This window comes from Orbilia oligospora, assembly GCF_000225545.1.
Source record: "Orbilia oligospora ATCC 24927 unplaced genomic scaffold scaffold00007, whole genome shotgun sequence".
Lineage (NCBI taxonomy): Eukaryota > Fungi > Ascomycota > Orbiliomycetes > Orbiliales > Orbiliaceae > Orbilia > Orbilia oligospora.
In genome coordinates this window covers 1,283,616-1,306,837 of record NW_011645564.1, presented here as the reverse complement: position 1 = coordinate 1,306,837, position 23,222 = coordinate 1,283,616, and the positions used below count along the sequence as shown (strand labels likewise).

Below are 23,222 nucleotides of genomic sequence, written 5' to 3'. Positions count from 1 at the left end.
ACGTATATATACAAGTAATTAAGTAGCTATAAGTTGACGAGCGCCGCTGTAGAAGGAGGGTACAACGGTCACCTAGTCTAGACATTTATTCAGAATTGCTAATATATATTTCAACAATATTGTCGGAGCCTGTTTAGAAATTTAAAACCCGATATCACCTGATTTACGCTTTATAGAAGGCTATTTTTGGATAGATAACAATGGATCATTTACTGTGCTCATACCACGAATGTAAGCAGGACCAATACACTGCGCGCATGCGGGTTTGACTATGATGATGATGATGATGATGATGATGAACTTTCAGGAAAGGGCGTATAATAGCAGCTTATGGTGTACTGGGGCGTATGCTTGTCTGAACTAATTTTTGAAGAAGCCATGGTATAATATTACTCCTCGAAAAAATATTATAGGCAACCCTAGTCTCGCCACACGCGCTTGTCTTTTTTGAGTCACTTTTAGAGGCGTGTGAAAGTATTCGAGTGGTGGCCGTGCACCTAGACATATGTATAGTTATTTAGGTATTTTCTGCGTGCTTGCAATGTGCCATCGTTGGACATGTCCTTATAAGGCTCAATAAGCCTAACCGGAGCTTAAGCTTACCCACCGGGAAACAATTATAAAGCTTACAAGTGATATACAGCTCAACTGCCGACATGTCAACCGCGAACGAGTATACTGCTGAATTAGGCCAATCCTTATGCCTTCAAACTGCCTTTTGGCCTGATGTTCATTCCACCCTTTCTTGGAAATCCGGGATGGGGTTTATCAGTATTGCAGTTTTGAAACCTTCGTGGACCCTGGTTTCCATGCAGGCTTCCCGAGACCCATATGTAAGGTGCGGATGAAGTGCGGCTGGGTTTGGGTTTTGAAGGGGTATTATAGCAAGTCAGGATATTAGCATGACTAGTAAGCTTAAACTGTCGCTTGAGGAACTTTTGGCTCCGGGAAATGAATAGTAGTAACGTTATAGGAACCGAAATTTCGGTGAATGAACTTCTGAGACTACTCCGGCCCCCAAAAATATTGTCTCGACGCGTTTTTCTATCCATGGAGATTGAGTCCAAAGCTATCCAAGCCAACTAGTCTATGGACCAAGAATTCGCATGGGACGCGCAGGATTTTGATACCGAAAATAGGTCTTAAGACCTGCGGAGCCGCATCTCGGGTAACCCCGACCCACTCGAATCTCCATCCCAAGATCGCAAAAAGGATCACGACTTTGTCCAAATTAACAGCGGCTGAAAGCCCAGCCTTATGTTCCTCGTCACCAAATCCTCGAATTTTCTTTTGAGTATCTAAAAAAAGTGTGTGCGGGACTCTTTTGCCTGGCTGGGTGGTTGATCCAGAGGTTAAAAGGACGCTATTTGTCACACTACTCCAAGGCCCTGGTGCTTTTTCCTCCCTTGGCGTCTGTTCTTGAAGGCTGTGTTGGTCCGAGATCCACAGTTTTTTGCGGCATATGCACAAACCTCTATCGATAATACCAGGGACCATCCAGAGGTGCAGTTTTGTGGTCTGCTAGTGGCTTCATTAGCGATTTTGGAGAGCAGAAGGTGTGATTTTTGGTGGAGAGGTACCCACGTTGGCTCCCTGGATTGGGTTGATTCGACGCAGCTAACGAGTACCCAGCTTGCACGCTGTCATTTTTGTCATTTTAGTACTCGTCAGCTTAGGCTAAGGAATTCAAATTTCTTCATGAAAATCGTGAGTTCTGAGTTTTGTTGAATTCGCGGAGCTATGGAAATGTTGGAATTTTAGGAATTGGTCGGTACGGACCGAAGCTTCCAATAGTTATTGTGGTAAATAGATTATACTTACTTACCTACTACCTAAGTAGTCACTTTCAATTGAACCCAACTAACTTCTTGTTTCTTCAGTTGTATTCAAAAATTGTTCTGCAGTCGCCTTAAAAAACGGGATTCTTGGCTCGACCGACAAGGAATTAAGTGCTGACAGCTTCCATTGCTTTGACGATACGGTTGAATGGTAGCTTGCATGGGCCAGCGAATCGGCAGCCAGAGCGTGCTAGTATGCCCCGCACCAAGTATGCAGTCGCAGGGGTGGATCGCCGCTCAAGCCACTGCCTCGAAGCCCACCCCGCCCTGGTTATACATAGTAGAACACTAGAAAGCCTTGCATCCACTACATTCCATGTCAGACCTAAATCACTGAGTGTATCGTTTATCCTTGTTTGGTCAATTTCTGCGGTGCTTGACTATTATAAATGGCGGGAAGATCTTGCTATTATATTTCAGCCTCAGGTTTATGTCAAATTCTCCAGGAGTATCGAGAAAAGCTTTAAGTAGCGTCCCCTTTCCAGCTTCGGGGCTCCCAAAATAACGAATTTCATTTTTTTTGTTTCTTTCGTCGTTTTTCTTTCTTTCTTTCTTATATTGGATTAATATACCCATAGAGAAGCCAAAATGCGCGCTAGAGCAGCCCTCCAGCTGCTATCCGCGGCAAATTTAGTTGCCGCGATTTCTTTTCATCCCTTTGCAGCTTTGGCACAGGCATATACTACAACAGCCGTTCCTATACAAGGTTTCTACACTACCTCCCCTCCAAACTCTTCAACATTGAATACAACATATACCCAGACTGGAAACAACAATGATGCAACTCGAACCGGGACTGTTTCGGCCCCTCGCACACTTACATACACACAGACAGAATATACACCAAATCCTACAGTTTTCCGTACAGCATGCGCAGAGATTAGTAGTTCCTATGCAAGCAGGCTATCGGTTTACTCGAGCCGAGCTTCAACTGACCCCAGTGCCGTATTACCGACGAGAGTACCTGTTCGCCCACGTGAGGCATGGGACTGTTTATATTCAATTCCCATCAACCGTGATCTTACTCTAGAATTCATCAGTGGTGTCGCAAAGTACCTTCAGTTTCAATCTACTATTGAATACTTGAAGAACCCACCAGCAAATTCTCTTCAAGACCCTATCGATATCATTGGATCTTTGGAAAAACTGGCAGAACAGGTTCGTAGCGGTGAGATTGCACATCACATCCGCTTCGAAAATGCTTTTAGAAAGCTCCTTCAACGGTGCCACGATGGTCACTTGGGCCTTTCGTTTAATTCGGGCAGCCTTATTTCATTCCGTGGCCCGTTTAGTCTCATCTCTATCAGTCCTGATGCTATCGAAAAGCCAAAAGTTTACGTCGAAACCGACCTTCTAGAGTTCGGACTTAATGCATCTTATGTTACAAGAATCGACGGATACGGCGTCGAAGCTTGGCTTGCCGAGTTTGCTGACTATGGCAGCTCGCAGTCGCCTGATGCACGATACAACGCCATCTTTGCGAACCGTGATCCTGGATCCGATGGAACTTTTTATACACTTTATGGTTGGTATCCTGGAAAGAACACCATCTCGCTCACTTATTCAAATACTTCGACTGTCGAATATGATTACCTCGCATTTGCTCGTTGGAACAGGGCACTCAACTGGACTGGTATTAGAACTGGAGCAGATTTCTACGCCAATATTGTTTTGAACCCTGCATACTTCCAGTTAGCCTCTTCGGATGAGGAGGGAGTCGCGGGTGCGCATGCCCCTGCTCCTGAGCCGACCAACTCTGGTAACGCCCACCATGTACATGACAAGCAGAAGGTTAGAAAGAGGCAGATGCGCACTGGAATAGCAACCACGACGACATCTAGACGCCCTTCTCCAACACCAGAGGTTCCTCAGCTCGTTTACTTCAACGAACCATATATGAGGCATAGGGTCGGCCCATATGTTCAAGACTTGAATGGTATCATCGGCGGCTACTTCCTAAACGACACAATTGATACTGCCGTGCTTGATATCTCCAGCTTTGCAGCCGACGACGACGAAGCTGAGTTTGAGGTACCAGGTTTCCAAGCTGCCCTCACCACATTCTTTGCCGAGGCTCGCCGCCGCGGTTCTAAGAAGTTGATTCTTGACGTTCGTGGTAATGGTGGTGGTCTTGTTGCTCTCGGCTTTGAGCTTTACAAGCAACTCTTCCCTTCTGCCCCGGCAAATAGTTACTACCGTATCCGCGCTCACGAAGCCGCCCAAATATTCGCCACAGCGGCTGAAACCCTTGCAAGTGATAGTGCAACTGAGGCGTTGATTGAAACTATCCAGAGGATCGGGCTTGATGCTATTGATGAAGAGACACCCGGACGGGCTTTAGAAGTCGCATTGGCCATCAACAGCGGCTTTAGCCGTCAAAATACACTTGACATCAGTGGTAAAAAGCCAGAAGACTATGAAACTTGGATCGGGCCTTACAATATTACCGGTCTCGTTAATGACACCGTCTCTCTGCTTGTTGAAAACAACTTCAACTTCCCACTTCAAGGGACTGACATCTCCGGCTTTGGATCTCGCGCCAACTTTACATCCTCCCCACAACCATTCAGAAGGGAAGATATTCTGCTCCTTTCTGATGGAACTTGCGCTTCTACCTGTACTATTTTCTCCGAGCTTCTTAAGCGCGAACAAGCAAATATTTCAACCGTCGTCATGGGTGGCCGTCCAAACGATGGCCCATCCGCACACGTTGGTGGTACCCACGGCAGCCGAGTTCTCACATTCGCCAATCTTCTCCGTAACTCTCAACGGGTTGTACAGCTCTTTAACCCAGAAACCGATGAACAAGAGCAGTATCTTGTTGATAACATTCCTCTCGCTCTTCCATTCGGCTTCACTTATGCTGCTATCAATTTCAGAGATGCGATCCGGCCTGAAGACGAAACTGCTACACCATTACAATTTGCTTTGGAACCAGCAGATTGTAGATTATACTTTAGCCCGATCGGATTCACCGATAGTATTTCCCTATGGGGAGAGTTGAGCAAGTTGAAGTGGGGTACCGGGTCGAGTTTTGATGGTTGTGCGGTTGGAGGATTGCAGAGGGGTGAGGAGAGCACTGGCTATGTCCCGGATGATCCGGATACTGTTGAGATTGTTAACTACATTCTCCAGCCATTGAAATCGACTTAGTTCATTCTATTTTTTTTAATGTCCTTTTCCTTTTATAACGAATGTTTTTCTTTCCCTGAGTTGTACGATACCTTGTTTTGGATTTCCTTTCGGATTTGGAGGATTTTTTTTCTTGCGGGCGTCTTTGAGATTAGATATTATTGACCTATACATACATTGCTATCGAGAGCATACGAATAAAAATTATTGTTTAAGTGTTAAGCATTTAAGACCAAGCTTGAATAGACTGTTCTTTGAACATACGATATCACCTCTCTTCTTAACTCTTGGGTAGACGTGTTGCTCTAACTTGAGAGGAGCTGGGAGTTGACTCTGTGGTATTTCGCGATTACCTTTTTCGGATAGATGGTACTACCTGATTTTGTGTTGCGGGTGAGGATTTCGTGGAGGGGCTGGGTCCGAAAGAAAAGTGCAGGTTGTAGTCTGGGGGACGCACTGCAGGTTGGGATCTTCATGATACCAAAGTTGGTATGGTAAGCCTTGTACGCTAATGCCTCTTTCCTAGGGATACAATCCTTGTACATGTATACAGTGCTGTGGGGAACGATCGAAACATCCAGAAGAGAGATGTCGAGGCTCGTATTCACATATGCATACTTAGTTACGTAAACGCGGGCACATTGACCAAGGGGGCGAAGGGCTGTTTTAATTATACTATTGATATATACCGTACTTTTTAACCTGTATACAATACCTGTAAGTTAAAATATAAGTACATATATACGACCTGGTACATCTAGCGAATAAGACCTCGAAAATTACTTCAGATCCTTCACTGCCGCACACAGCTAGCCGTACGGGGTGGGCAATAGGGAGATTTAGAAATAGTCCTAAGTCTACAAAAAAAGGCGTCGGGGACTACGTTCACTTTACATGAATTGAGTTATGTTTGTAAAATTTAAAATATCACTAGAAGGCTGAGTCGCGCACCATAGCGGGAGCTGTTGGGCACCGGTTTTGTATAGTTCCAATTGCAGATATATGTAAAGGCTTTAAAATCGTATACACGAACATATGAATCGATTCTTGATGTTAACTTGTTACTGTACCTACTTGCTGCTATAGCTGTGAGAGCCCACCATAATACCATCGTTCACTCCTTAAGCTTCTTTATGATTAGTCGTAGAAAACCCTTCAATTTTGAGAGGGATCCGTAAAAAGGATTTAAGGAATCGATCTCAAGCAACTAGAGCAAATAGTTTGAAAATCATACTCCATCTTCCTTGTTTAAAATCCTGTATTTCTTGGGTAATGCCACTGATACCGTATACTTTAGTTAGATGCATGCCCGCGGAGAATACTTCTCAAGTCAATGAAACCCATACGGGTCTTCAAATCAGGTTCTGAACTCGGAAGTTGACATAGGAACTCAATATATTTATGAATTTCAAAGAACGCTACACACTGTCCATAGAATAAAGTTTTAGGTCTATAGAATACCGCTCATGTCTCGTGGCTATAACGGGATCCGGAGTATCCGATTTATAAACACTTTCGGTCGGAGATATTATTTAAGTGATATCTATACATGTTTTAAAGTGAAGTAGAGTATGTCTATACCATGGCCTGATACTGGATTGTATAGGAGCTGGCGAATTTTATCCTGTTTGTTTCTTCTCACTCAAACCGTGTTGGGGGTGTTATACTTTGCAGCTCTGGAATTGGATTCGGTACGTCCGGAAAATCCTCGGGACTAATTCGCTCCATGGACCCAGACTGCGTACTGCTGGTCCGCAAGGCATCGAGATTTTGTTACCTGAATAATGCGCTTTCCTTCGAAATTCCTGACTTTTTCGAATGATCGGTACTGCCCTAGGATCCCGTGAGTGATGATCGAAAATTAAAAGGCATCAACTATTACCCTTTGATATCCTAAAATCAATAATCGATCATAGATTGAATTTGGGATGAGGTCCGTCCATCTTCTGCAAAGAAGGGAGCTTGCCCCACATCAGACGGCCATCGATGGGCCGTCGAACAAATCAAACCCCTGTCCCTTCCAGACTCCCCAAACAAACGCCAGCCCAAAAAGTAGGATTCGGACGAGAAAGTACTGGGAATTCGAGAGTATGCCTCGCATAGCCTCAAAACCAAAAGTCAACATTCTTTCTAGTCTGCCCTTTCTTAATTTTACCTGCTTGCTTGTACATCGGTGCATCGTAGGATGTTACAGCAGCTGCTAGCCAACATGCCAGTAGCATCATTTTTTTTCTCTTTCGATGTTACATACGTGCACCCTAAGCATTATCTCCGTTAGGACTTTTTTTTTTCAGGCACTCCTCAGGCTTACACAAAATATCCCTCGAGATATAGGCCGCTGCTTAGTGTACAATGCAATGTAAGAACAAGTACGTAACCAATCTTTTCCTGTGGGAGAGCGTCATGTGTCTAATCGACTTCCCCACCGATAATTCCCTACCCGGTCGTTTGCTGGTGCCGATAAGCAAGATACAATATGAAAAGTGAGTAGGTAGTCATGATGGTGATAATAAGATTATTGATTTGATGTGACGATTCGATTCGAATCTCGGTTAGTGGAGCGCACCCCCTTGGGCCGCATTTAGGATCCTACTTTTTGACGTCGGCTGTTAACCTGTCCGTAAGGCGTTCGTAATAGCAGGCCTGACTAACCTAACACCCTAAAAACGCCATACCGACACCATCCCACTTCGATTCAGACACCGCATGCAGAGCAGGTACCGTATACCCCGGAGTTCTTTTGAACCGATTGAATCATCATACAAAGTGCTAGACCGGAACCCTAGTAGATTCCGTAACAATTCTTTACGTCATGTACCCCCTCCTATACTTCTTTGAAGATAATATAATAGGTCAAGGACCACAATCGTGATCACCTGCCAGAAACTTTTTTTCCTTTCGAAGCTCTGGTGTGGAAAAAAAAAAACTACTTGGTATACAGGCAAGCGAAGCCAGCTGCGGATTGGACGAAACGGCTGGGAAGAGAGAGCCTTACGCCAGAGTACTTGCATTAGACCAGACCAAAGATGCAATGCACCACCTGAACAGGTAAACCAAGCAGAAAGGACGTTTGAGAGTTCGATTGCTCTCAATATTCTGAAACGTTTATAGATTTGAAATAATTCCCCAACCTGCCTGAACCTTCTTCGACGGTGTAGTATTGAAGTTTAGTGAAGGATCTGATCTGAAGACAGGCTTTTTCTTCAAAAAATAAATAAAAAATTAAGTAAATAAAAAATAAAAAATATGCATAAAAATTAAAAATTAAAAGAAAAGAAAACCTGGTGGGCGTGAATAAGTATTTCGATCAAGCTGAGTAGCTGTTCTCGATCTATTAACGGCAGTTAATTAATACATCTTGTACGCCTGCATTGACCACTACCAATTGCAATCAATTGCAAAGAATGTTAAAAGGTAAGTACTACATCTGTAAGTAAGTAAGTAGGTACCTAGGTATTTAGTTACGGCCAGGAAAGGCGAGGTGCGAAGTATCTCCAAGCTCCGACGCTAATTACTAAGACCCCTCAGGAAGTCAGTACTTATTAGGACCGGTACATATGCAGGAATCCTACTTCTTCGCTGCAGGTAATACCTACAGCCCAGGTTTCTGATACACCCCAGCTTGGCGGCTTAAGCGACGCTTTCCCTCTTCTTCCTCTTAAATATTATTGTTCGAGTCCATCCCATCTGTACCTGTATTTTCCCTTCCCTTTCAGCCTCCAATGACAGTCGTCTTACCTAAAGCCCTTGCTTTGTCCGATTCGTTCTTTGACTCTTAATTATTCCAGCTGCATGCTATTCTCGAGCCTGTAGATTTTTTTTTGTTTCCTATTTGCTATAACTAACCGTTAACGTCCCGCCCTGTACAGTTAATTAACCCACTACCACCGCCACCCCTAGTTAGCTCTGACCAAGCTCCCTCATGTATCCAAACCATTCTTAAGTAATGCAGCTGTTCCACCGCGACCGGAAAGCTTCAAGCCCCAAAAGGTGGTCCTTGTTCCTCGAAAAACCAAATCATCATTCTGATCAGCAATTCCAAGATCCAGTCAGCTTCTACAACAGCTTACAAACCAACGGCAACACCGCCGGCAACCGAGTCAGTGTGTTGAGTACGATCTCAGCACCCGCTGTACCCCGGACAAAGAACACTTTCTCGAATTCGAATTCCAAGGGGAAGTCAAAGGCAAAGTCCATATCTAAACGATTATCGTTAAAGTTTGGGCTAAATTTATCCTCACACGGAGGGGCTGCTGGTACTCCGTCCTGGTGGAAGTCGTCTGGTTCTCAAGCACAAGGCCAAGGAGAACCGATAACTACTTCTGAGGATTTCTATAATCCGAATATAGACTTGGATAGTTTTGAACATATCGAGGATATATATAACCACTCTGCTAGGGGTGTTCCGGGAACTCGTTCTTCGCAGCTTTATCTACAGCAGAATTCGCATCTGCGGGCGGGTGTACTCAACAAGAGACACTCGATCGCTGTTAGCCCGAGTTCTTACAATTATAACGAAAAGATGGCAGCCTCGAAACAAAGGGAAAACACCATGGCAGAGTTTTTAAGGATGATTGAGTAAGCCATATCCGCATTATATATATAACTACGGACAGTGGCTAATATTTTGATCTATTTTTAATATTTTACAGTCCTGAAGATTCAAGATCCCACATGACCTCGCCCTCTCCGTACCTCCAACACCAAGACAACTCGATCAACTCTTTTCTCCAAGAATTCTCATCCGAAAACTTCGAAAACCCACCAGAGACTGACGGAAAACGCCCAGTATCACCGGAGGGGAAAACTCGAAGCAGACCCTTGACACCAAGCCTGGATGATGGGTTTGATTTCAGATGTTTAAATATAACACCGGAACCAGTGTTAGGAACACCGAATGGGAGGTCATTCCAAGTTGATAGCCCGCCGCCGTATAACTCTTGGAGTATGGATGAAAGTAACAAACATGATACTGAAGGGGACGGTGAAGCCTCGACATCTCGAGCGTTGGATGATGAAGAGGGTGTTACACAAAGAGGACTATTACCCTGGTATAATGATGTATCAGGAAACAGAGCGTCTTTCCACTCATTGGATGAGTTACAACCGCCGTCATATCCTTCGCTCGGAGTAGAAACTCCAGAGAGATATACATGGGCAGGGGATGGAAAGGACGAGAGTATTTGGAAAAGATTTGTGGGAAATCCAGAAGACCAGGAGGCAGTGGATATCTTGAAACAGGCGGAGGTGGAGGCCTTTAGAAGTGGACATTCTAGGAGGCGGGACGGCGTTGTTTTCTCTGGTAGGAGGAGAGATAGCGCTAGCGAAGACAGCAATGAGAATTTTGTAAGGCCTCGGAGAGACACCGGGGCTTGGTGGAATGATAGAGATAGCCGAAACTCGAGGATTCAAAATGACGGTAAGCGTCATCAAAAAAGGATGGATTGTGTATTGTGTAGGTTGCTGACATTTACAGCTAACGAGTCAGGATCGGTTACAGAAGACGGGCCTGATGAAGAGCAATCTGCAACTGTTGCCTTTGCTGCTACGGAGGCACCAAGCAATGACGTGGAAGTACCCACTCTGGCGCCCCCACTGGAAATTGAGGATATCCTGCAGGAAGAAATGGCATATACTGCCTCTGAAGAAGGGGAGATCTCAGGTCCTCTCTTTTTGCCGAGCGAACTGGGATCGGACTCTCCTGTTGGTGTTTGTGGAATTTGTGGTACAGATCTACATTACCATGAGGGTGAAGCGTCTGTGGATTGGTACATGACACTCAAGAACCACTTCGAGGTCGCCCACGGGAGTTGGGCGGCGAGAATGCCGGATTGGTTCGGAAACTCGTCTGCCACACTACAGGAGACAGAGTTGTCTGAGCCGGTGGAGATGGATCTTGATTCTAATTTGGAGACTACCGCAGACACTGACTCACAAAAAGGAAAGGCCAACAACCCCGAGCAGAAATTACCTGAACCACCACAGGGTCTTGAAAGCGATAAGGCGGTCACCCAGCATGAATGCCCACTCCCTAATTGCATGGAGTCATTTACCATGTTCCAAGATCTCAATCTTCATATCTTTGAACGCCACGGGATGCGAGGAACACCGCTCGGACTCGACACCTCTAAAGCCAGCGCCAACAGCAATCCGCAGCGATCCCAGGCGGGAAAGCATTATTCCAAAGGATTTCAGTGCCCAACATTTGCCTGCAATTCTTGGTTTGCTACTTATGATGAACGCGAGAAGCATGCTTCAACATGCCATGGGATTAAGTCGCGGCCGTTCGCAGCCGAGATTAGCCCCCTAGAAGATGTTCAAGGAGCAATCAACGAAATTTTCGGATCCGGTTCGGTAGCCGATGGCAATGCTGAGCTTGACGATTACCCCTTATACCATCTCAAGCGCTTCGGCGACCCAAGTCAACCGTACTTGGAGCCGTTCAAAACAACCGATGAAGCCAAGTCCTCTGAATTCAAGCAACTATGGCAGGGGTTTTCAACTTCGATTAAAATGGAAGAGGATATCAAAATGGGGGAATCTAGCTCCTCTTCTTATGGACAGTTGGATGTCTTTTCGGCTTCCGATTCCACACAGCAAAAACAGAGTACCGTCGTGCCGGGGCCTTTCAATAACCTTGGTGGGGATGACCAGTTATTTAATCAAACTATGACCGAGCTTCTCAAGGTTGTTCAGCAGACTTGCGACAGTGGTTCTTCTAGTTCGGAAGATGCTTTCGATGTTCATAAATGGTTGCAAAACTATTTAGATATCATCGGACCAGACGCAGCGGAGGCGCTAGTTTCGTCTCGTCCAACCTACTATGAGAATATGGCTACGGATACGGATACTGCCGCTTGGGTACAAAAGGTACAGGGTGAGCTGGCACGTTTTATACCCGCGGGTTCTAAGAAGGGTAAAGAACGGGCCATAGAGTATCGGTCCCAGCCGGCTTTTAATGGTCCAAACCCCGCTACTACCGATCCCAAACACCTTGAACTTCGGGATCCTCAAGCCGAGGAGGTCTCTCGAGTGAAGCTAGCCTCAATGAACACCCGCTTCCTCACAGCAGCGAATAAGGCGTACGAAAAGCTTCAAGCTGGTACGATGCGTACGAACGCCTCCAGCGAGTTCAAACAGTTTGTCGCATCTCTTCGCAGTGTATCCGATATCATAGAAGTCGGTATGGACGTGGTTGACATGATCCTTGCTGGAGATGTCCCTCGCTCCTTAAAAATGGTTTACTGCTTCCTTCATGTCGCGTACGCAATCTCACAATCTGAGTCCCTCTCGCCTGAAAAGTCAAACATTCTGGAATTTCAAGCAGGTCTTTCTGTATTCCGGTCTTGCCTCCCAGAAATTTCAGAGATTCCGGGGATGCCAAGTGAAAGGGATATCTTTGATGAAATTGCTTCTGTTATGTGGGAGGAGTTAGAATTTGCGCTTAAGTGGATCGAGACTTGGGATGGTAATGGGGCGTTGAACAAAGTGGGTTGCACAGTGAACGAAGTTGAAGGTCTCAAGGATTTCATGAGGAATCATTGCGAAACTCAGCATGACAGTGAAGACACCGAGATGACGATCGATCCAAAGCTATTGTGCATTGGAGGTGGCACTGAAACACAGCCCTCTGAGGGGAGAGAAGAAACATCGCAAGTCTTGTCTTCGTGGGAGGATGTGATCCAGTGCGGTGTATTCGCTATACTAGTGCGGTGGCTGAAAGGTACGTACCCGGGATTAACATTAGGAGCGAAAATGGAGGCTAACCGAATAACAGAACTTAAGGAAACTGGAGTGATATTCGCGTACTTGTGCGGGAGTCTATGCACCTCCCTTGCCTCGAGCTTCAAGAAGCGAGCACGAATCAAATTTAAAGATAGGGCCGTTTCCGCAGAGCCAACCCAACTGGAGTTCCATCTCCAACGAGACGTTGTGTCGCATTTGAATAGCTACAACTATTCTGGTGGAAGTAGCGTGACTTCTAGCGCAATCTCTATGCTCAAGCAAGGTTACATATCTACTATCCGGGAATTTGAGAACCACATGGTCAATCTCGCTCGTGTCCGCCGAAGGACCCAAGAAGAGTTGTATGCATTCGTCTATGCCATTGTATGGCATTGCAATTCATGTGCGACTTTCGTTCCCGACAGTCTTTGGGGCGCTTGTCGGAGTCCTGAAGATGTGGATTATAGTCTGCAGTATGTGGATCAGAGGGTTCGACGAGAGCTGTGTTGGTTTTCAGAGGATAGGGTCGAGGAGGAGCCAACAACCGTTGGCCATGTCTCGCTTCCGGAGAACTTGGGAGTGCCGATTGACGAATTCAAAGACGTTTCAATGGAAGATCTCTCCCCACAGAAAACGAACTTCAGCACCTGCACCATCGACAACCTTTTACTACCACCAAGTCCACAAAAGGTGGTTGCACAAGAAAATTCCCCACCTTATAGCACAGCTTCCTCCAGCTCACCAAATAACTACGACAGCATGTGGGAGAACTCTCCGAGAGGTCATCAGGGCAGTGAAACGAGTTTTAGTAACCCGAATAGTACCAACATTACGCCCGACGAACTTTATACCAACCCGAGCAGGGCCAACGCCGGCAGTTTCCCAACAGATTATTTCTCTTATTCTAGACCGCAAGTTCCTGCAGTGCCGACAGTTATCAAACCCCAACCAGCTGCCAGTGTACAGGAAGGCAAAGCATCGAAGTCGAGAAAGAGGAAGTATCTTGAGGGTGATGGAGCCACTTCATTCCCTGCCAGACGGCGAAAAGTTGTTCCAACAACGGGAAAAAGATTGTACTGTGATGTTCCTGGGTGTGAGGAGTTTGCGTCTACGTCTAGTAATCTTAGTAGACATAAAAGGACGAAGCATGGAAATTTAGCGACTAGAGAAGCAAGTTACCATTGCGAGAATCGTGGGTGCGATCGTGTCTTCTACGGCCCAAGAGGAAAAGGAAATTTAAAGACACACATGCGAAAAGACCACGGGGTCTAGATGATTTTATGAGCGACGAATTTTTGGATGGCACGTTTCAATATTTGCAACTGGGTTTTTGGGTATTTTTTCTTCTCTTTCTTTCCGTTTTCTGATATTTCGGGTTTATGCTATTTATCAATACGCATTGCATAATTGTTAGGCAAGCGGCCTTGGAGTTTATCTTTCTGTTCCCTTTATATTTATCTTCGTTTCTTACCCTCTTTCTTTCTCGTTTAGCATTTTAGCATGGCATTGATGTCGGCATCACCTTCATTTTCAGGCGATTTGGATTTTTGTCTTTTTTAAGCGCATCTTTATGATACCACGGTTGATACTTTTTTTATAAACTGAAAAGCGTCGGCCAGTTTCGTTTCTTAGCGGCTTTGGCGGAGCTGAAGCTCTCATATCTATTGGATATACTTTGGAGGAATATATATCATACCTAAATTCTTGTAATACATAATTAATACACATTAGTTCGCTTCGAATTACCCTGTCAGCCTTATATTACATAATCTACTTCGTGAGACGACGAGAACAAGGTATTCCGGGTTGTGGAACTTTCGGCCCTTGTAGCAGTGCTAGCGGGACGACTAGGACCGGCAATCGAACATGTTGCTGCCGTGTAACTGTTCCCGAGGTGAGGAATTGTCACTATGAAGTCAAGCCGATTGGGACTCTTGCATTGTGCCACAACACAAAGCTGGTGGCATTTGTGTTGCCTGCCACCTGTTAGGTCGAGTTTCGCGTTGTTTGTGTTATAAACTGCCATATTACCTGAATAGGACTAGCGAGAGTGATCGCCAAGCCAAGCTTGTGCGACGACTTAGTTTTCGCGGCTTGAAATTTTTCCAGTCCAACCTTTTTTTCTCAGAGATCCTGCGCCTGCTTCGACCAGTACTATTATTACCGAATCTCTGACGCTGGACCGCACGGAATAAAGCAACAAGCACCAATTAATACCGAGAGACACCAATATGGAACGCGATAGACAGCATAAAACGAAGAAGAGAAAGATTTCGAAACCTCAGAATGAGGACGAGCTAGTACCATCGACAACTCCATCCTTGTCGGATCTTGTCGCTTCGATCAAGAAGAATACACAGGCACAGGCGCAGAATGCGAGCTCTGGAAAGTCGAGTAGCACCAAGAATGAAAGTGATGGAGATGTTAAGAAGAGAAAGAAGCAGTCGTCGGGGGATAGCGATGTCGAGGAAACTGGTACAGAGAAAGCTGGCGAGGATGTAGTCCAGGGCGAAGGAGAGGAAGAAGAAGAATCTAAATCTTTTAAGGAGCTGGTGAGTCGATAGCTTATCATTCAGCTTCTGCTCTAAATTTGCGGTTATATTGATATAATTTATAGGAAATCATTGACCAACTCTGCGAAACCCTCGAAATTCTGAAATTCCACAAACCCACCCCGATTCAACAAGCTTCCATCCCACTCGCCCTAGCGGGTAAAGATCTTATAGGTCTTGCTGAAACGGGCTCTGGAAAAACTGCGGCCTTTGCACTTCCTATCCTTCAAGCTTTATACCATTCCCCCCATTCCACACTCTTTGCCTGCATCTTGGCTCCGACTCGTGAACTGGCATTTCAGATATCGGAACAAACCGAAGCTATTGGCGGTTCGCTTGGTGTCAAAACATGTGTTATAGTCGGAGGAATGGATATGATGCCGCAAGCTATAGCGCTTTCGAAACGCCCACATATCATTGTTGCTACCCCGGGTCGTCTTTTGGACCATCTGGAAAATACGAAGGGCTTCTCTTTACGTTCCATAAAATATTTAGTTATGGACGAAGCTGATCGTCTCCTGGACCTCGATTTCGGCCCTATTATCGAAAAGATCCTTAAAGTTCTACCGCCGCAGCGAAATACATATCTATTTTCCGCCACCATGACCGACAAAGTTGAGCGATTGCAGCGGATGTCCCTCACCAACCCCGTCAGAGTTGCTGTGTCTTCAAAATACCAGACTGTCAAGTCGCTTCTGCAGTACTTCATGCTCATCCCTCAGAAGGACAAGGATACATATCTAGTCTACCTCGTTGCCGAAAAGTTTGCTGGGAAGACGATGATAATTTTCACGAGGACGATTATGGACACCCAAAGAATTAGTGTCCTATTACGGTTATTAGGTTGCTCGGCAATTCCACTCCATGGACAACTAAGCCAAACCGGAAGACTGGGGGCGTTAAACAAGTTTAAAGCTGGAGCTAGGAATATTCTGGTTGCAACAGATGTTGCTGCTAGAGGATTAGATATTCCTACTGTGGATTATGTGATTAATTACGATATTGCGGGGGACTCTAAGACATACATCCATAGAGTCGGCCGAACGGCGAGAGCTGGGAGAAGTGGTGTGTGTGTGAATTTGGTCACTCAGTACGATATTGAAGAGTTCACAAGGATTGAGAAGGCATTGGGAAAGAAGCTAGACGCTTTGGAAGTTGAGAAGGGGGAGGTTAGCCTGCTGGCTGAAAGTGTGGGTGAGGCGCAGAGGCAAGCGATTAAAGAGGTAAAAGAATGGCAAGAGAAGAAGAAGGAGAAGGGAGCTGGGAGGAAGATGAGAACGGGGAAGAGAGATAACATGGATAAAGAAGAGGTCTAGAAGTAAGGCGGTTTTCGAATGCAACCTGGCATTGTGTGTGCGGATTCAAAAGCGTGATACCCATGGAAGACTTTGTAAGATATTGCAATACTGAGGTACTTAGAAAACTAATGAATAAGGACTAACTACCTATAAAGGTCCTGAACTTTTGTAATTGCCGTATTGATTTAGCCCAAAGCATTCCGTAGAGGTATCAAACATTATAAGATGCTACAAATTACTGTTTAACATGTCGAACTTGTCTATCTCCGTAGAAGTACACACTACTCCCTCTGAAGTATCACGAATAAGCCCATAATACCCAGCACCACGGTCTTCACCATTGGGTGTTCGGACAACAATATTGTAACGTAGCCGACGAAAGGTACATATGCCTTGACGCTTCCGATGACCTCCTTTTCACGGTCGATGTAGTGCTGTCCCGGTGTATAGAGGACAACGTCGTCCTGGGCGTTGTTGTCTCCTTTGGTGAGGAGTTTGAGGGGAGGATATGCACGAGATTTAGATTGCTTTGCCGATGGTCTATTAAAACATGAATAAATCAATGATACTTGAGATTAGTGGTATGTTTTAACTTGTTTGAGTATTTGGATATAGATCCGCCTGAGGAGGGGGAGGGGAGGTCTATGCTGAGCTTTCCAACGTACCGGCTAACATGCTTCCTCAAGGCCCTATGCACAATCGGGATGGATTTCCCTTGAATGTTGAACACCACAATCTCACCAACTTGTGTATCTACACCTCGATTCCACAGGAACAAAAGATCTCCACGTTGGAAAGCCGGTTCCATAGATCCGGAAAGTACCACGACGATAGGCGACGGCGAGTTGGTGACCAATGACAAAGACTTCCACATCATGAAGGCCGTTGAGAGGATCAGACCGAAATTGAGAACCTGCGCCAAAAGCTGGCGGGGCTGGTAGGCAGAGAGTGCAGAAAGCATTGTTTTGTTCCTAGCGGAAGGAGAGAAGGGAGGAGGTTGAGAAGCGGGTGCTAATTTCTGGTGAAGCGGGCGGATCTAGAGCTTCAGAGGAGCTGGTGGAGCTGGATTGAGGATCGCGCGACTAGGTATTAAACTTCGTGATATCTGTTCTGTTCTGGTCCTTCTGGGAACAACACAAAAGCGAAGATGTGCCAAACCTTCATTCTAATCACGTGACTAACACAACTCGGTTCTTCTGTTGTATTTTCAGCCTTGCTCGGACATAAGTCTGGTCTCCGGACTGGACACCTCATGGTAGTAATCAGAGGCTGCGAATATTTGGCTGGTTCAGCATCTTCATACTTATCTTTTCTCTTCCACTTCTTTCTGTTGTTAATTCTTCTTTTCTTATTCTTTTTTTCAAAAAAAAAACAAAAAAAACTAGAAGAAAAAAAGAAATTCGGAGCAGAATGTTTGGGATCGGAAATCTTCGCCGTCAAAATTAATTAAGATATGTCTCTATGAAGAATTCAGACCTCCGATTCTTGAACTAAGCGACTGTGATATTATCAAAGTGACCCTTAGGCTACTGATTGTTCCTGCAGCTTTCTTGTGGTACATGTCTACAATAATCAGCAAGGGAGAAAAAAAAAAAGACAAATAGAAACACTAATGAAAACCCTTGTCCCGTACCTGAAAACGCGTAAAAAGAGAAAAAAATACAGAAAATAGAAATCCTAAGGGATCCTTTAGCATTAACACTCATTCTGCTCCAATTTGTCGTTACACAGTAAATGGTCCTGCATAGTCTGGCGGACGCCCCGTATCGCTCCTGTTGGTATGTTTTCGGGAGAATCCAAAGGCGACGCCGTACAATTTGCCTAGCAACTCATGGGTGATTTGGGGTGATCATATGAGATATCACAATTATTTCGATGTAATAGTTCAATAGTACATACCTTCTAATCATTTGTCCAAGGGCGTAAAGACTTCAGGTGGTTTTGGATCGGGTTATGGCATGATACATTTTCAAATAAGGAAAGCCCATCCCTTCAGAACGTACTAGCCTAAGAAGTATGATTGTCGGTTACACGAATCGTTTGTAAATGGCTTCAAGAGAGAGCTCTTATCGCAAGGAAAATCTTGGAAGTAGTAAATTCCTTGGGTGGAGAACCCTATTTGCTTTTTCTCCGGCGCGACACTTTGCCTGCTTTTTCACCTAGCTCATTGGTTAACATCCGAGGAATGCTGGATGGGGTCATATGTGTAATTCTTATTGCAGGAAGGCTCATTGATCAATAGGAGCAAGCTCGCGTACCTTAAGCTAATCTTGAGGTGTGCTCATGTGTAAATTGAAGGATTCTAGTTATTGTCATTAAGCCCGGAGAACCTTAAGCTTTAGCTCAGTTCTGGCTCGCTAGGGCATGATAATAACTGACGCTTCGTTCAATATTTGGGCCCCAATGTTTACATGCTTTACATAAACCTTGAATGTACGTAAACGACGAGTTCAATGGCTTAGCATGAAACAGGGCTCTGATTGTTAGGGCATCATAGAAGGTCGGTAACAGCATATGTGCATGCAAATTCTCCCTGAAGCTCCCAAAAGAGAATCCAAGCCCTGATGGCCCACATAAAGAATTGGGCAATTGAATTAATTTTCAACAATTAGTGGCATGCCTCTTCGATCTTTCGATTCCGAAAGACAGTAGCTTCGTAAAACGATGCCAAAAAAGAGACGCACTAGATGACAAAAGCAACAATGTGCCACAAACTCGCCTCAAACGGTCGCTCATGAATTTGGCTTAGATAGCAAATCGGGAGGCTGCAGGTGCGAGCTTTGTACAACTCCGCAAAAAAACCAATAGAATAATGTGCCTGGAAGCAATCTTTTCTCCCCTTGAGTCCATGCATCATCTCGGCCAATAGGGCAGTTCTAGCATTTTGCGTGAGCTCAAGATTCACAGTCCCTAGCATTACAAACTTTTGTCGGGTGTTATTCTAAGGCAGACCATGATGCAGTTCGGTCTGTAACCGTGTTATCGATTTTCCAAGCTTATCATTCCCCTTGACCGGCCCGGGCGTGAAAATTGGTATATATTACCTCTATCCCTTCAGATTTCTCTACTCTTTTCTTATTATTTTCCAATTACAAAGTAAATCGGTCGCTCAATCATTTCCGCCTCTACCTATACTAGCTTATCGGCCTTCTTAAAAAAGTTTCAGCGCTTCAAATTTCTCAAATCCTTAGACTCTGATTCTTCCTTAGAAACACTACCCCCGCCGGTGACATAAGTACAATGGCTTTTGTAGACAGTCTAATTTTCGTTGGGGAGGCCCTTGTCTATGCTTTGACCTGGCTAGCCACAATGCTGCGGGGTAGTGTCGCTCAATTACGTAGCCCTATTGCTCCATTGCCGAGTCTCGCTGCTACACCATCGAGTACTCAAGCCTCCACGCATACAGACGAACGTGCGACTACGGGATGGGTGGGTGAGGATACTCAAAGATATGATAGTACGTCTACACCTACCAAACCCAGCCTTATCGGGTGACCAAGCCTGTGCATGCTACAGTGCTTCCAAGTTGACCCCCAAGCTCTTACGTACTAATATTTCCGCCTCACTAGATACCCCCTGTTCGCTTCCGGGTATTGACACTTTTGGCCCCATGGTCTACGAGCTGGATGCTTCAAGTAGGCATTATCATAATTCTAGCTCTGGAAAGGTCAATTCAGCATATAAATCCAGGGAATCTATCACCCTTGAGATGTTGCTGGGCCCTCGAGACAGTGAAAATCCATAGTAGAATTCACCCAATAAGGTGGGTAGACTTGATACACATTCCGAGAAAACTCTACTATGATATATTAAGGCTAACTTTTGGTCAGTTAGAACTTTCCACGTCTCTCGATTCTTTTGTTATCCCTTCGACATGCATCAATTCAGTAACCAATTAAACAAAGAATTGAAAATTCTCTAAGAGAGATTTCGAGATTCCAATATCTGGAACAGGAATCTTTGTTCAGAAATCTAGAGAACGTAGGACTCATGCACTATCCCCAATACAGGAGATTCGAAGCCAGACGGGGGAACTCAGAATTATGAAGGAATATCGCCCTATCCCCCCATCCTGGAGGATTCATTTCGTCTTTCGCTTAAAAAAAGTTTACGGAAAATGAAAAATAAAAATAAAAGTTCTATCTTGTAACACCAGCTGTGCATTTCTCTTCTCTCAGTCCCACGCTGGCCGTTTTGTTGTTTTTCAAATTTATCATTCGTGCAGTCATATTCTTATATCTCGAATATATACCACTTGGGTGTGAGCTTTCCTGTAGACCATGAAATCTGGTTTAATTAAGGGGGCCAATACTGCAAGGTAGACATAAATTAAAAAGCTTCGTCGTTAGATTTACACTGTGCATGCGGTAGATACCAACACACTAAAAGTAGTTCGATACATATTTTAAATAGTAAAATTATCATGTGATCTATCAATTAAAACGAACGAGTAGCCGGCGCCGACCTAATACCTTACCAACCCTTACTAACCTCTCTTAAATTCGCATATGCATATGTAAACGCTTTGATCAATTGGCGACTACACTATACCTACTGGACTTACTGGAAAACCTCGCCCCAAGACTTGCATGCTGCTCAAATCTCAATATATCTGCTACAGTTTTCTTTCTTTCGGATTTATCTAATTATTTAATTTCCAGAATACAATCGGTTATGAAAGAACGGTTTTGATGATAATATTGTCCTATACAGCGCCTCCGGTATGGCCGCAAAGGAGATATTATATAAGTGCGTACATGAATTTATTGTTTTCAATTCAGGAACTACAGGGAAGATTTCGCACCGGAACTATGTTTCAACCAACAGATATAAAGTTAACAATCATATAACCCTATAGGAAATTAGCTAGCTAGTACATGCATCATCGATTCCGCTACAAACTTTGATTTCCCCGCCCTCTCCCTGCGCCTGGTCTCGAGGCTGCTTTGATTTAGTTGCCCATATGCATATAAGGATATTGGTAGTAGGGTGAGTCAGAAGACAATCTAGGCTATTAGTTGACGAGCCAGCCTATAATTTAAGCATAGGGATGTCCACGTCTGGAGACTCAAACTGGCGGTTGCCCTTCAGAGTCGTTCTCAAGACCGGAACTACTAGCAAACACCGAACTATCTACTGAACGCCGCTTAATAAAACTAGATTCCCGATTCATGGCCCACGGTGTTGAATACCCATCTTTGAGCCCCGGGAGTAAACCTGTCATCCACTCCGTTTGGGGATTCTGGTTCTTGCCTTCTAGGTAGTATGGTTCAGCTGTTCCAGGGACCAGCCATCGCTCTACTTGCTGATTTTCGGGAGTTCTGGAGTTTCCAGCAGTCATGCTGGTCCAACTCATATCTAAGCCATCCTCTTTCCAGCGAAAGCCTGGATAATGCTGCTTGACGAAGAAGGGAATATTGTTCAGGGCGTCTTGATATTCAGACAGTGGGACACCTTTGTCCCGAAAAGGATTTAGCATTTCTGTACGACAACGACAGTCTGTCGAAGAGTTAGTATCATTTTATTTAAAATTTATGAGCCTAGTTGGTGCTGTAAAGGACTTGTAAAGGCGGTCTTACTAAACCAATCTCTGCACTTTTCTACATCTGACCACGTGTTGCAATTCACACGATACTGCCCTGGGTTCGTACGGGGATCAGGGCTATTGGCTTCATTCGGAATTACATCGCCATCTGCGCTACAGATGCAATGAATACACTTGTACTTGCGGGAGCTTATATTAAGTCGCACCCTAGTAGTTTTCTGTGATCGGAAGTCAGGTCTCCGAAGATTATTGATCATTTGATATGATCTGGGGTCTGGAGGCATCGCTAAAATAGCATCGGTAGATGGACAAATAACTCTCCACGGAGCCCAGAAAATGGTGTGGTCGATCGCGCGCTTGGGTTCTTTTTCAAGGCTATCCCGGGAACCCACATCTGGTAGATTATGTTCTTGGGGGGGCTTTTCCCCTTGGGGATTGTTTGTCACCTTCGCATTAATAGTTGTAGATGGTATGGTTGTAGCGAGTGTAGTTGCTTGTTTTGATGTGAGGACTGAAGTGGGTGCTTCTGAGAAGGGCACCGACAATCCTTTTGGAAACAGTGAATAAAATATTAATATGTAGAGTAAAAGCATATTTTGAATACGACGCACAAGATTTTGCGCGTAGACTAGTGGGATTTTGTTTTCTTGTAATATTCAAGAGAGGTTATATTTGTATATAGCTAGTTGTAGGATGTAATATTAATATTTATGACATATTCAATCTCTGGAGCTCGAGCAATCATGATAGAAAATACCTGGTGATCAGCTCCTGTTTATATCACGCCGAAGAAGAAGAGCACTGGGTACGGGCCCACCATATTCTGGCGTGATCATATGGATCTCTGTGCAAACTGCACAAAAAAATAAATTTCTGGCGTATACGTAAGATATATTCTGAGATTTGGTGAAATTTGCTGTTGTGGCGCATGTAAATAAACTCAAGAGCTATATGCGGATTAAAGTTGGAGTACATGCAAATGCATATGTTTGAACGTAAAACCGGCTTTAACATGGATCGCGCCTTTCAATTTATAGATGCTACTGCATGCGTACTTAAGTCTCTCGACTTATGTAGACGGATGTGTATGTAATTAATGTAACGTCCTCGGAAAAACTCGAAACTCTACCCG

At 44.7% G+C, this 23,222-nt stretch overlaps 6 protein-coding genes across 6 annotated transcripts; 4 read left to right on the top strand and 2 right to left on the bottom strand.

Moving 5' to 3' along the window:
- Window positions 1-2,426: 2,426 nt before the first annotated feature.
- On the top strand, window positions 2,427-4,991 carry AOL_s00007g359 (uncharacterized protein; the record flags this gene model as incomplete). Its single annotated transcript, XM_011120260.1, has 1 exon — window positions 2,427-4,991. One exon carries the CDS (start codon window positions 2,427-2,429, stop codon window positions 4,989-4,991), a length of 2,565 nt encoding a protein of 854 aa, XP_011118562.1.
- Window positions 4,992-8,916: 3,925 nt separating this feature from the next.
- Window positions 8,917-13,967, top strand: AOL_s00007g358 (uncharacterized protein; the record flags this gene model as incomplete). Its single annotated transcript, XM_011120259.1, has 4 exons — window positions 8,917-9,548; window positions 9,623-10,389; window positions 10,447-12,693; window positions 12,748-13,967. 4 exons carry the CDS (start codon window positions 8,917-8,919, stop codon window positions 13,965-13,967), a joined length of 4,866 nt encoding a protein of 1,621 aa, XP_011118561.1.
- Window positions 13,968-14,926: 959 nt separating this feature from the next.
- On the top strand, window positions 14,927-16,563 carry AOL_s00007g357 (uncharacterized protein; the record flags this gene model as incomplete). Its single annotated transcript, XM_011120258.1, has 2 exons — window positions 14,927-15,247; window positions 15,313-16,563. 2 exons carry the CDS (start codon window positions 14,927-14,929, stop codon window positions 16,561-16,563), a joined length of 1,572 nt encoding a protein of 523 aa, XP_011118560.1.
- Window positions 16,564-16,826: 263 nt separating this feature from the next.
- On the bottom strand, window positions 16,827-17,506 carry AOL_s00007g356 (uncharacterized protein; the record flags this gene model as incomplete). Its single annotated transcript, XM_011120257.1, has 2 exons — window positions 16,827-17,085; window positions 17,211-17,506. The coding sequence occupies 2 exons, from the start codon at window positions 17,504-17,506 to the stop codon at window positions 16,827-16,829; spliced, it is 555 nt and encodes a 184-aa protein (XP_011118559.1).
- A 2,279-nt stretch (window positions 17,507-19,785) lies between these two features.
- Window positions 19,786-20,290, top strand: AOL_s00007g355 (uncharacterized protein; the record flags this gene model as incomplete). The annotated part of the gene is made up of 2 exons (XM_011120256.1): window positions 19,786-20,002; window positions 20,115-20,290. The coding sequence occupies 2 exons, from the start codon at window positions 19,786-19,788 to the stop codon at window positions 20,288-20,290; spliced, it is 393 nt and encodes a 130-aa protein (XP_011118558.1).
- Window positions 20,291-21,613: 1,323 nt separating this feature from the next.
- Window positions 21,614-22,024, bottom strand: AOL_s00007g354 (uncharacterized protein; the record flags this gene model as incomplete). The annotated part of the gene is made up of 1 exon (XM_011120255.1): window positions 21,614-22,024. The coding sequence occupies one exon, from the start codon at window positions 22,022-22,024 to the stop codon at window positions 21,614-21,616; it is 411 nt and encodes a 136-aa protein (XP_011118557.1).
- Window positions 22,025-23,222: the final 1,198 nt, after the last annotated feature.